Here is a 12,416-nt window from a genome sequence, read left to right on the forward strand (position 1 = left end):
TAATCCCGCATGAATGATGTACTGTACATTATGATAATGTGTCCTTAGATGTTCTCGTTGCAAGGAAGGTAATCTAAGAAGACGGGTTGACTTTCCCTCCGTATCCACAACAGCTCCAGAGGTTTGGTCGCTCTGCCCTGGATCCAAGGCTGAGCGGGAATCAGAATTAAATCCAGAGTGTGGACCGGCTGAATCTAAATCCTCTCTTTCCTCCCCACCCCCGTCCTCACACCCTCTGGGGTCATGAATATTCCATGGGACCAAGGAAAAAGGAGACGGACTCCAGCTTTCCAGTCCTGAGGCTGGGGACGGCAAAGGGAATCTCGGCATTAAGCTTGTTCTGCGTGGTTAAATGCAGCACTGCAGGCTACTGCTAGATCAGCAGTTCAGCGGTTCAAATCTCACCGGCTCAGGGTTGACTCAGCCTTCCATCCTTCCGAGGTGGGTAAAATGAGGACCCAGATTGTTGGGGGCAATATGCTGACTCTCTGTAAACCGCTTAGAGAGGCCTGAAAGCCCTATGAAGCGGTATATAAGTCTACTGCTATTGCTATTGCTATTGCTATTGGTTGAAGGTTTTTTGGTGTTGTTGTGGGTTTTTTTGCAATCTTCCTTAGGCATCACTCACGAGCCAGAGAAATGATGGGCACAGAAACCATTTAAAAAAAAACTTCTAGTTGAAAACAAATTGCAGCCCCCCCCTCTCTCTAAACCGGCCCACGGGGAGCAGTTGGTCTGCTAATGGTTACCCTGTTTGCTTTCATGAGAGCTACCCCCAAAAAAAGGCCATTGTAAAATCGAGCCGGGTGACCTGTTTTATTCCCCTAATGGGCAGGCTGCATTCTGGTCGTAAGTCGAGGAATACCGGTAAATGTTGTTCTGTTGAAGGACAGAATTCTTTCCCTGAACTCCAAGAAGCAGAAGTCCAACTGCATGGCACACACACACACAAAAAATCCATCCCTTTAGCTGGAGTTCCTTGGAATGAAGATGGCGAGTTTTCCAGCGAAGCTTTTCAAGAGTCGTGTCCCTCAGCCCCAGGCAAAGCCTAGCCGAGCTCCAAAACTCCATTATAGCAATAGGAGTTAGACTTATCTACCGCTTCATAGGGCTTTCAGCCCTCTCTAAGCAGTTTACAGAGTCAGCATTATTGCCCCCACAGTCTGGGTCCTCATTTCACCCACCTCGGAAGGATGGAAGGCTGAGTCAACCCTGAGCCTGGTGAGATTTGAACAGCCGAACTGCAGAACTGCAGTCCGCTGAAGTAGCCTGCAGTGCTGCATTTAACCACTGCGCCACCTCGGCTCCAAAGGGTCAGTCAAGGATTGGCTGCTTCATTAGGTCATTTCTAAGAAGAATAATGGCCCAAGGAAGGGAACCTGCACTCAAGAACCTCCCTCTATTTCTCTATCTACTCATCTATCATCTATCCCCCCTCTGTCTCTCCCTCCCTCTCCTTCTCCCTCTCTCCTCCCTCTATTTCTCTCCTCTCTCCCTCCCTCCCTCTCTCCTACCTTTAGTTCTCCTCTTTCTCTCCCTCTTTCTCCCTCTCTCCTATCTCTGTTTCTCCCTCTTCCTCACTCTCTCTGCCTCTCTTTCATCTATCCCAGTGTTTCTCAACCTTGGCAACTTGAAGATGTCTGGACTTCAACTCCCAGAATTCCCCAGCCAGCGAATGCTGGCTGGGGAATTCTGGGAGTTGAAGTCCAGACATCTTCAAGTTGCCAAGGTTGAGAAACACTGATCTATCCTATCCTATCTACCCACCCACCCACCCACCCATCCAGCTATCTATCTATTTATCTATTTATCTAGCTATTTATCTATCTATCACATGACACATCAACTGAACATTAGATAGGCTGAAAGACACCCTGAAGGGGACACCACAGGTTTTCAAGATAGGCTGTTCTTTCGTGTGTGGTGGGGGGGGGGGAGGAAATCCCATTCTTGAAACTCTTTCCCACCTGGAAAGACCTTTCTCAGGTGTGCAAGGATAGAGGGCAGGTAACAATGGAGCAGGCAGGTTTCTCAGTCCCCCTTAAGGACACAGGATTTAACTGACTGGGAGCCATGTCTGAGGACAGTGGCTCTTCTCCCAAAAGGAGATGCTGAACCGTATCCAAGGGCAGCCCCTCAAGTTGCACAGTACAGTAGTCTTAAGTTGAATTTAATCGGGCTACAGATAACAGGAACTGTTAGATCTCTCCTCAGCAGGAGTTTGATCGACCAGAGCATCAAAAGAGGAATGCCACTTGCAAGATTTTAAATGTGGCTGTTTGGTTGCGGTGCTTTTTATCCTGTTACCAAAAATGGGCACCCTTAAAATTGCATCGTTTGTTTTTGCTAATGCTAAGCACATGGGTTTCTTCCAAGCAGCCCCCCCCCCTCCCTCTGATTTAACGGGCATGAAGTCAGCAGAGGGAGACAGCTGTCTGTAAAGTGGGTTTATATTAACAATGGACCCCGGTTGATCGATCCATCTCTCCGAGAAGGATTGTAACAGCTGCCATGAACCCGATTGACTCCAGATGCCAAACCGATGACGTTAACTTAGGAAACCAGCGTTGGCCAGAGATATGAACGCCTGAAAGGTTTATTTATCAATAGTGCAGGTGAGTTCACTTGTTAGGCAAACAAAACTCTGTTTAGGAAACCATCAATCTTGCCTGCGGGAGAAAGTGGCCCATTGAGCAAACACTTTCGGCTGGCATGAAAACACAGGCATCTCGACTTGGGTGGCTAATGGAAGGCCCTTCCTTGTTTGCAGAAGAGTTGAACCATGAGCAAGCATGGGGGGGGGGGGTTCACAGCGAAAGGAAGATGGCAGACCTGGCCAGGTGTCCCAATCCTCCATCGCTGTTTTCAAGCTGTCATTCAATCAACTCTGCCATCATCGATTAACCAGCCAAGGGGCCGGTTCGAAGGGATGGGAAGGAAAGAGGAACCAGCTCCTGAAGCTGGTATGTGTTGGCAGAATTGGGGCACTAGGAAAGATGCCTTCTCTTCAAATGCCACGTTGTAGTTTATCTACTTAAAAAGCCAAGGGATCTCATAGTGTCGTTTTTCTCCTTTATCCTATATTCGTTTCGGACGTCAAGTGAAATAGGTTGGGAGGCCAAGAAAAATGAAGCGATGGTCGGTAGCTCTGACGGATACAGTTAGCGAAAGAAATAAGGAAGGCATGATTGTTTCAAAAAATAACTGTATTTATCAAAATATAAAATGCAGAAATGCAAAGAAAAACGAAAAAGCAAAGAAAATAAAAAATGACAATAAGAGAGGAGGAAAAGGGCAGAGGAAGCATGGCCTTCCAACTCCTTTTGGTGCAGTAGAATAAAATATTAACGTGAAAGCTCACCTTTTTACTTTCGTATAACAATACATACCAGCCATTTCCATAACAACAGACTTTTCTAAACAGTAAGAATCAGAAATAGGAAAATCATTATGAAAGACTTCTGCTGACTGCTGAGTATTAAACGCGAGCCCTGTTTATAATGACATCGAATTCAACTCTGCAAGGTTTCCTCCTGGGCTGGAAGTTTTTCACAGTGGGAAACCCCAGAGGCGGCTCCTACCTGTTCCTTGGGGTGGGCTTGGGGCTGTTTGCTTCTCATCTTGCCAGAAGGATCCCCCACCCCCTTCCCCACTACAAATCATCCACCTCACGTGTTCTGTCATCCAATATTTGTTTTCCTTCCAGGGATGGGATAAGTGCGGCACGGAGCACCTGAGTTTGGTATTAGTATCAGTCTGCTGCGTTTGGAGAGGGAGAGAGAGAGAGAGAGACAGAAAGAAAACAAGACATTTGCACTTAGCAAACTAAAAGCAAGGCAGGAAATTGAGTTTTCTGTTTGCCAGGGCAAAAATGCTCATTCTAAAAAAATGCTTCTTCTGGACTTTTTTGCTGGAAAAAAAAGAGAAAAATGAAATATGGGTTTGAAGATTAGAAAAGATCGCTTATGGGAAGGAGGAAATTACTATGTAAGCTTAGAGAGAAAAGGTAATATTTTATACCTGCTATTAAAAAGATTGGAAATCCACCCTCCCTTCCTTCCTTCCTTCCTTCCTTCCTTCCTTCCTTCCTTCCCTTCCTTCCTTCAGTCCTTCCTCTTTCTTTCTTTCTTTCTTTCTTTCTTTCTTTCATCTTCATCTTCTTTTCTAGTTCTATCTTCTTTCTTACTTATTCACGCTTCTATCTTACTTTCTTTGCTTCCTTTCTAACATTCCCATTGTTTTTATCTTGCTAAAAAGTCCTTCAGTAAAAGTTTAGCCACGTGAAGCGATCGTAATTAACCGAGTCTCCTTTCTTCCGCCTGCAACGCCCAACGAGGAAGGCTTCTGTTGTCACGTCAACCCATCTTTCTTTTCCATCTCTTGCAGCTTCGGAGAAGCGATGAAGAGCCATCCCAAGTTGCCACTGCTGGATTGCCTTTTGGGGTACTATGCCAGCGTGACCCTCATAGCAGTGGGCATCCTGTTGGTGACCTCCAGCTTCCTCGCCCTGGGGTTCATTGGAACGTTTTTAGGTAAGGTCACCTGATTGTAGCTTGATGTCAACGTTCTCCAGCAAGGTGGCCGCAGTGGTTAAATGCAGCACTGCAGGCCACTTCAGCTGACTGCAGTTCTGCAGTTCGGCGGTTCAAATCTCACCAGCTCAGGGCTGACTCAGCCTTCCATCTTTCCGAGGTGGGTGAAATGAGGACCCAGATTGTTGGGGGCGACATGCTGACTCTGTAAACCGCTTAGAGAGGGCTGAAAGCCCTATGAAGCGGTAGATAAGTCTAATTGCTATTGCTATTGCTAAGGTTCTCCTAGGTCAGGGGTCTTCAAATCTTGTCAACTTTTAAGACCTGTGGACTTCAACTCCCAGAATTCTAGGAATTGGAGTCCACAAGTCTTAAAGTTGCCAAGATTGGAGGCCCCCTGACCTAGGTGGATACAGGCAGACAGATAACGTTCTCCAAGTTGCCCCAAGTCAAAGCTAATTGACCACGGGGACCTCTACAAGGCAGGATGAAAGAGCCGAGGTGGCGCAGTGGTTAAATGCAGCATTGCAGGCTACTTCAGCTGACTGCAGTTCTGCAGTTCGGCTGTTCAAATCTCACCGGCTCAGGGTTGACTCAGCCTTCCATCCTTCCGAGGTGGGTAAAATGAGGACCCGGATTGTTGTTGGGGGCGATATGCTGACTCTGTAAACCGCTTAGAGAGGGCTGAAAGCCCTATGAAGCGGTATATAAGTCTAACTGCTATTGCTAAATCCAAGATATCAAAGCAGATCCTTTGTCCTGGGTGGCTGTGGATACACCACTGTTGATCCCTCTTTCTTTTTTCTCTTTCTGCCCCAATATATAATATTGAAGTGGGAGGTTTTGGGAAGTCAGTCCAAGATTGTTCAGTGGGACATGACTGAGTTCATAGATGTATTCACATCATTTTCTCAATGATACGGAGGTGACTTTTAGAATTGTAGAGGGGGAGGGGACACCAAAGATCTTCTAGTCCAGTGCTTCTCAGCTGTAACAACTTGAAGATGGGTGGACTTCTGACTCCCGAAATTCCGAGCCGGGCCAGGGAAAGAAAGACTAGGACACAACCTTTCCAGCAGCCAATACCCTGATAAGCATGGATTAACACCAGACAAACAATAAAGCAGAAAGCAATACTCTAATCAAGGAATTACCAGTGAGAAAAACCACATCTCCACCAACTTTACCCATCGTAAAGTTTCCAGTCTATTGGCTGAGGAATTCTGGGAGTTGAAGTACAGTCATCTTATAACTCTCCAGTGTGCTGACTGGATAATTCTGGGAGTTGAGGTGGCACAGTGGTTAAATGCAGCACTGCAGGCTACTTCAGCTGAGTGCAGTTCTGCAGTTCGGCTGTTCAAATCTCACCGGCTCAAGGTTGACTCAGCCTTCCATCCTTCCGAGGTGGGTAAAATGAGGACCCAAATTGTTGTTGGGGGCGATATGCTGACTCTGTAAACCGCTAGAGAGGGCTGAAAGCCCTAGAAGCGGTATATAAGTCTAACTGCTATTGCTATTGACATCCATCCATTTTCAAGTGGCAAAGCTGGGAAAAGAGCCTCTCTCTGCAGTGTGCAAAAAAACCCTCCCAAGAACTCACCAGGAAATGCCTTCATCCCCCTTCATTAGAGTTTGTGCTGGCTAGATCTTCCATTCCCAGTCTAGTCCTACCTGAGCACATCTGCTGGCGGTCTCTTCTCCAAATACTTTCTGCTTAGCTTTTCAGCATCCACCCAGAGGTGCGTGGAGCTTTGCCTCACCCAGTGGGGAGTACACCACCCTGGCCACCCAAAAATCATTCCCCCCTCCCCATTTTGTTTTGCGATTGATAGGCTGAAGAGTTGGCTCTGTCTCATTCCGCAATTTGTCAATTTAATGGGTTTATATGCCGCCCAATCCCGGGGCGGGGGGACTCAGGGCGGCTTACAAGTACAAATAAAATAAAATAACATAACAGGGGGAAGAACATAATACAAACATTCGGGACGGCGTGTTTAAATAGCCAGATGGTTATTTTCCAATGTAGGCTACGGGTTTAGATTGGCACTGAGTGATCACTCTCGCTAAAGAACAGCTAGGTGTCCTTCCCATTTCCTTCACAGTAGGGGCAGATTCTCCGCAGCCGAGGACTCGTACTCAGCTGGCCCATTTTCTTCCATTGTGTCTGCGTATGTGAATATGTAAGCAGCCAGAAAACTGCTTGACCGACATTTTAATCCAAGATCCAGGCCAGAGTGGACAGCGGGGGCATAGGTGTCCCTAGAATCCCGGGGCGAGGGGCATCGCTGTCCCTCAATTTTTGCTTACTTGATTTCCCAAAAGATTGTGCTCTTTGATGTGGCGAGAACAGAAGCCGTATCTTGTGAATGCAGGTCTCTTCAAGTCGTGTCCATTATCCTAGGAATTCAGTCCAGCAATAAGGTTTATGTCATGGTGACCTAACCCATTTCCGGTATCGGTTAGAGAGGGGATTTAACAGAGGAGGAGAATGCTTTGTATAGTGCCCATCATTTCCTCTTGAGAGACCAGGACAGCTGCCTCGGACCACAGCCCAATAATTCGGGGCTTCTTAACCTTGGCCACTTTAAGTGGTGTGGGCTTCAATTCCCAGAATTCCTCAGCCAGCATCCATGAACTTCAACTCCTGGAATTCTCTAGCCAGCTGGAGATTTGGGCCATGCATGTTGACTGAAGGGTTGAGGTCCATGCATGCTGGCTGGGGAATTCTGGGAGTTGGAGTCCATTCATTCTTAAAGTTTCCAAGACTGAAGAAGATGGGCTTAGTAGAGCCACTGTTTTGGTCCCACAAGGAAGGCCTCTGGGACAGGGGTCTTCAACCTTGGCAACTTTAAGACTTGTGGACCACAAGTCTTAAAGTTGCCAAGGTTGGAGACCCTTGCTCTTGATCTGGACCAGACCAGAATCTCTTAGATCTGGAAGGCCCTATCTTCTCTCCAGGAGTGTCTGTTAAGGGCCAACTGCTCTGCATCCCACTTGTCTTCTGTCAAGGCATCCAAGTGACGTCCCTCCATGACATTCTGCGGTAGGAAGTTCCAGTGAGGCAATGCTTACTTGAGAACCCTTGAGGCCATCTAACTGTGTCCCTCAGAATGGTCAGCCACTGCTTCTCTTTCCCAACCCTGGACCTTTATCGGTTCATTCTGGATCAGGATCTCACCCACCAAGAAGGAATCAACCCATTGTTTGGTATGGATTTACCATTCACCTCCAAGGGGGATGAAATGGCCCCATTTCCCGGTGGGGGAAAATAAATTTATTTTCTTCAGCAGAAACAATTTCTCTCTTGATTCTTCCGTCTCTGCCATGTCCACTTGTTGACCCATTGCAATTTCCAACTTAATAAAATTTGTCTGCCGCCCACTCCCTAGGGACTCTGGGCGGCTTACAGACAGATAAAAAAACATTTAAAATTTTAAAATAAAAGTGCATAATCAAAATTGCACATCATCCATTCAGTGTAGGTGGGGCTGGACATTGATCAACAGCCCCAGGCCTGCCGGAACAGCCAAGTCTTGGTGGCTTTACGGCTTTGCTTCTTATTGCAAGATTCTTATTGCAAGATTACTGTAACGTGCTCTACATGGGGCTGCCCTTGAAGAGTGTCCGAAGACTTCAGTTAGTCCAGAACGCAGCCGCGCGAGCGATTGTAGGTGCACCCAGATACACCCACGTCACACCTATCCTCCGCGAGCTGCACTGGCTACCCATTAGTCTCCGGACCCGCTTCAAGGTGTTGGTCGTTACCTATAAAGCCCTACATGGCATCGGACCTGGGTACCTGAGAGACCGCCTCCTGCCGATTACCTCCCTCAGACCGATTAGATCTCACAGGTTAGGTCTCCTCCGGATTCCATCTGCCAGCCAATGCCGGCTGGCGACTCCCCGGGGGAGAGCCTTCTCTGTTGCAGCTCCAGCCCTCTGGAACGACCTCCCCGTAGAGATCCGGACCCTTACTACCCTCCCGGCCTTCCGCAAAGCCACCAAGTCCTGGCTGCTCCAGCAGGCCGGGGGGCTTGCGAAACATCCAGCACCACGGAAACTGTGAATGTTGCGTTTTTTAAAGTGTTGTCTTTGCCTATTTATCCCCCTTCCCTTGTCTATTGTGAGCCGCCCGGAGTCCTTCGGGAGTGGGCAGCATACAAGACAAATAAATAAACAAACAAACAAACAAACAAACAAACAAACAAATAAATAAATAAATAAATAAATAACTAATAAGATTCTCCACCTTTTTTTAATCCCATCCAGATATCTCTACCCCTCCCCCCTTTTTATATCTTGCTGCTTTGCGATGAGTTTTCGACAAACTCACAAGCTTCCTCTTGCGGCTTTTTGATTTGCCCTCCCATGAAAGGGGAAAAGTAATTTCCCATCTGTCTCTTCCTCCAGATGGACCAACACAGCTGTGCGCAATTTGGAATTGAGGGGGGGGGGGCGCAGAGAGAACAGAAAGAGGACAAAAGAACATCTCCAGCACATATAACACAAACACAAATCCATGCTAACTTTATTTCCTTGGCTTTTTGTATTCCTCGCTATACAACTTCGAAAGAGGCACCTGTTGTTGGGTTTTTACTGGAATTGGGAGGCGGAAAGGAGAGATGCAAGATTTGCAATTCGCTGGGGGTGAAGCAGCCATTCCCAAAACGTGTGTTTGTGTAGGAAGATGTAACATTGTGTGGTTAGGAGAGCCATTTTCCCATGATAAAACAGGAATGATGTTGACTCCCTCGGGAGCAAAATGCCTTTGTCCCACTTGGTTCCAACCCTTGGAGGGATTAAAAACTTCCTACGGCTTTTTCTCTTTTAAAGATGACCCTCCTTCTTTCACCTCCCACCATTCAGACCATGTGATCTTCCAACATTCCTCAGGACTGGTTTGAAGCAGCTGGAGACTTCAATCCATCCCATTCAGGAAAGAAACAACAACTACCCAAATCCCCCCCTCCCTCCCTCCCTTTAAAGGCATGACTTAGTCAAGTGGAGTCCAGCTTGGAAGGATTGTTGTCTTCTGCCTCAGTCTCAATTCTTCTGTCCAGAAGGATTGCAATTTTGGAGGAAGACGTCCTGAAGACTTCTCCTCGGTTGGATGTCATGCTAAAAATAGAAGAATGTAAGCGGTGCCTTGCTGGATTGGAACTCTGGCCCATCTCATCCAGTAGTGGTCAACCAGCTGCACAAGGAGGCCCACCAGGCTCTCAGCAGTGGCCTTCAGGAGCCATTCTCCTGCCATCAAGGCTAAGATCGGCCGATCCCCAGGATCTCCATGAATTGGCCCAACTCATCTTTGGAAGCCAGCCAAGCTGGCAGCCAGCACCACTGAGAACCACTAGTCCAGTAGCCCTTTCCCCAACGGTTGACCACCCTACTGCCCAAGGAAGCCCACCTTCAAAGGCCATCTCTGTGACCTCAAAGCTGATGATCCCCAGGACTTCATGAATTGATCCAACCCTTTTAGAAACTAGCCAAGCTATCATGGTTCTGATGGGATCATACGTTCACGCACCCTCTGTCATCCAATACGGTGTCAGGCCTGCAGCCATCTTTTCTTTTGGGTCTTTGGCCTATCACACTTTCTATTATTCTACTGTGCATTTTCTTTTGTGGGAAAATGGGAGGGGTGTGTGTACGTAGTTAGATGATAGGTAGCCATAACAACATTCTTTCTAGAAAGCCAAGGTCATCCTTTGTCTCTGCACCTCTGCACCTGACCGGAACTGGATGGGTGGAACTGCCAGTATGGCAGTGGGAGATTGGACCATGGGATGGACCTGTGGGTGTGGGGGGCAAGATCTTGAACTTTCAACTGGGTGGGGAAAACCGGGAAGCCTTCAGATTCGGGGTTTCCCAGATGTGCCAACATGGCTCTCTTCATCAATTGGGAGTTTGAGGAATCCTTTGCCTCGGACCCTGATTTAATTTTGGATGCTATTTGGAACCCTGACACATAGTGTAGGAAACACAAGTGGTGTAGGGTTTCCTGCCTAGGCAGGGGGTTGGACTAGTAGACCTCCAAGGTCCTTTCCAATTCTGGTATTCTGTATATAAGAAGAGAGAGAGAGAGAGAGTCAGAGAGAGAGAGAGAGACGGAGAGTGATAGACAGACAGACAGAGAGACAGACAGAGACAGAGAGAGAAAGAGAGAGGCAGAGAGAGGGAGAGAGAGAGGCAGAGAGAGTCAGAGAGAGGGAGAGAGAGACAGAGAGAGAGAGACAGAGAGAGAGAGGCAGAGAGAGAGAGAGAGGCAGAGAGAGAGACGGAGAGAGAGACAGAGAGACAGAGAGAGAGAGACAGACAGACAGAGAGAGAGACAGACAGACAGACAGACAGAGAGAGAGACAGAGAGAGGCAGAGAGAGGGAGAGAGAGTCAGAGGGTCAGAGAGAGAGAGACAGAGAGAGAGAGAGACAGAGAGAGAGAGAGACAGACAGACAGAGAGAGAGACAGAGAGAGACAGAGAGAGAGACAGAGAGAGAGACAGAGAGAGAGACAGAGAGAGAGAGAGACAGAGAGAGAGAGAGGCTCCATGTCCCTCAGCTCTGATTTGTTTCTAGCAAGCATTAGATCCTAGTTTTTGCTTCCACCTTGCTTCATGGGGTGAAGAAGCTCCAGACCTGGAGCTGGGGGTGGCAGAGAAGGGGGGGAGAAGAGAATCCAAGAGTCTTATCAAGCCACCTTTTCCAAAAAATCTGGGCCCGTGGAAAACAAAATGCCTCACTTTTGGGAAAAAAAATAAGTATACAGGAATGCAACTGAATTACTTCTGCAGGGCAAAGTGAGTGTCACAGCTTCTAAATTGCTTTTAAAAAAAAACTGGGGAGGGGGGGACGTTTCTTTTTAAAGTTATGGCTCTTAGCATGAGTCATATCAAATGGAAACCAATTTATTTCTCTCCTGGCCCCCTTCCCTTGAACTGTAGTTGACACTTCTTTATAAAACCGGGGCCCTTAATTGCTGGTAACAACGTGTTTCAAGCACCAGTGAGCAGAGTGCAATAATTTATTAGTAATCGGTACCTGGGTCAGATTGGCAATTTCCACAGCTTCCTACCCTGTCAAAAAGCCATTCTGGAGCTCTGGAATTTCTCTCTCTCTCCCCCGCTGCCTCCCTTGATTGCCAAAGGCAGCTCAGTGGGGTAATGAGATGACAAAAAAAAAAGTTTTATCCACCGGTATGATTGTTCAGCCTTGCCTGACAATTTCTGCAGCTGGCTGAGTCATGTCCAATTTGTAAGTTTGTGCCAAACTCCAAATAAAACCCCCAAAATACAAGGGAGACACACAAAGTTACTTCTAAGCATCTTCCTTTATTGTTTTGGTTGCAAACAACTTGCGAATACCATAACATAGAATTAGAATTAGAATTAGAATTAGAATTAGAATTAGAATTAGAATTAGAAATAGAAATAGAAATAGAAATAGAAATAGAAATAGAAATAGAAATAGAAATAGAAATAATAGAAATAGAAATAGAAATAGAAATAGAAATAATAGAAATAGAAAATTAGAATAGAATAGAAATAATGGAATAGAGTAGGATAGGATAGGATAGCAATAGCAATAGCAGTTAGCAATAGCAGTTAGACTTATATACCGCTTCATAGGGCTTTCAGCCCTCTCTAAGCGGTTTACAGAGTCAGCATATCGCCCCCCCCAGTCTGGGTCCTCATTTCACCCACCTCGGAAGGATGGAAGGCTGAGTCAACCTTGAGCCGGTGAGATTTGAACCGCTGAACTGCAGATAACAGTCAGCTGAAGTGGCTGCAGTACAGCACTCTAGCAATAGCAATAGCACTTAGACTTATATAGCGCTTCATAGGGCTTTCAGCCCTCTCTAAGTGGCTTACAGAGTCAGCATATTGCCC

General features: G+C 46.9%; 1 protein-coding gene across 1 annotated transcript in view; it reads left to right on the plus strand.

Moving 5' to 3' along the window:
* The window catches only part of PEMT (phosphatidylethanolamine N-methyltransferase), a 44,313-nt gene that overhangs the window by 15,575 nt on the left and 16,322 nt on the right, over positions 1–12,416 (plus strand). Inside the window, exon 4 of the mRNA XM_087728611.1 lies at positions 4,387–4,532. Coding sequence (XP_087584737.1) covers positions 4,387–4,532 — 146 coding nt within the window. The remainder of the gene's footprint in view (positions 1–4,386; positions 4,533–12,416) is intronic.

The sequence above is a fragment of the Thamnophis sirtalis genome, unplaced genomic scaffold, assembly GCF_051295495.1.
Source record: "Thamnophis sirtalis isolate CommonGarterSnake01/CBP01778 unplaced genomic scaffold, rThaSir2_p1.2 scaffold_14, whole genome shotgun sequence".
NCBI classification, from domain to species: Eukaryota; Metazoa; Chordata; class Lepidosauria; order Squamata; family Natricidae; genus Thamnophis; species Thamnophis sirtalis.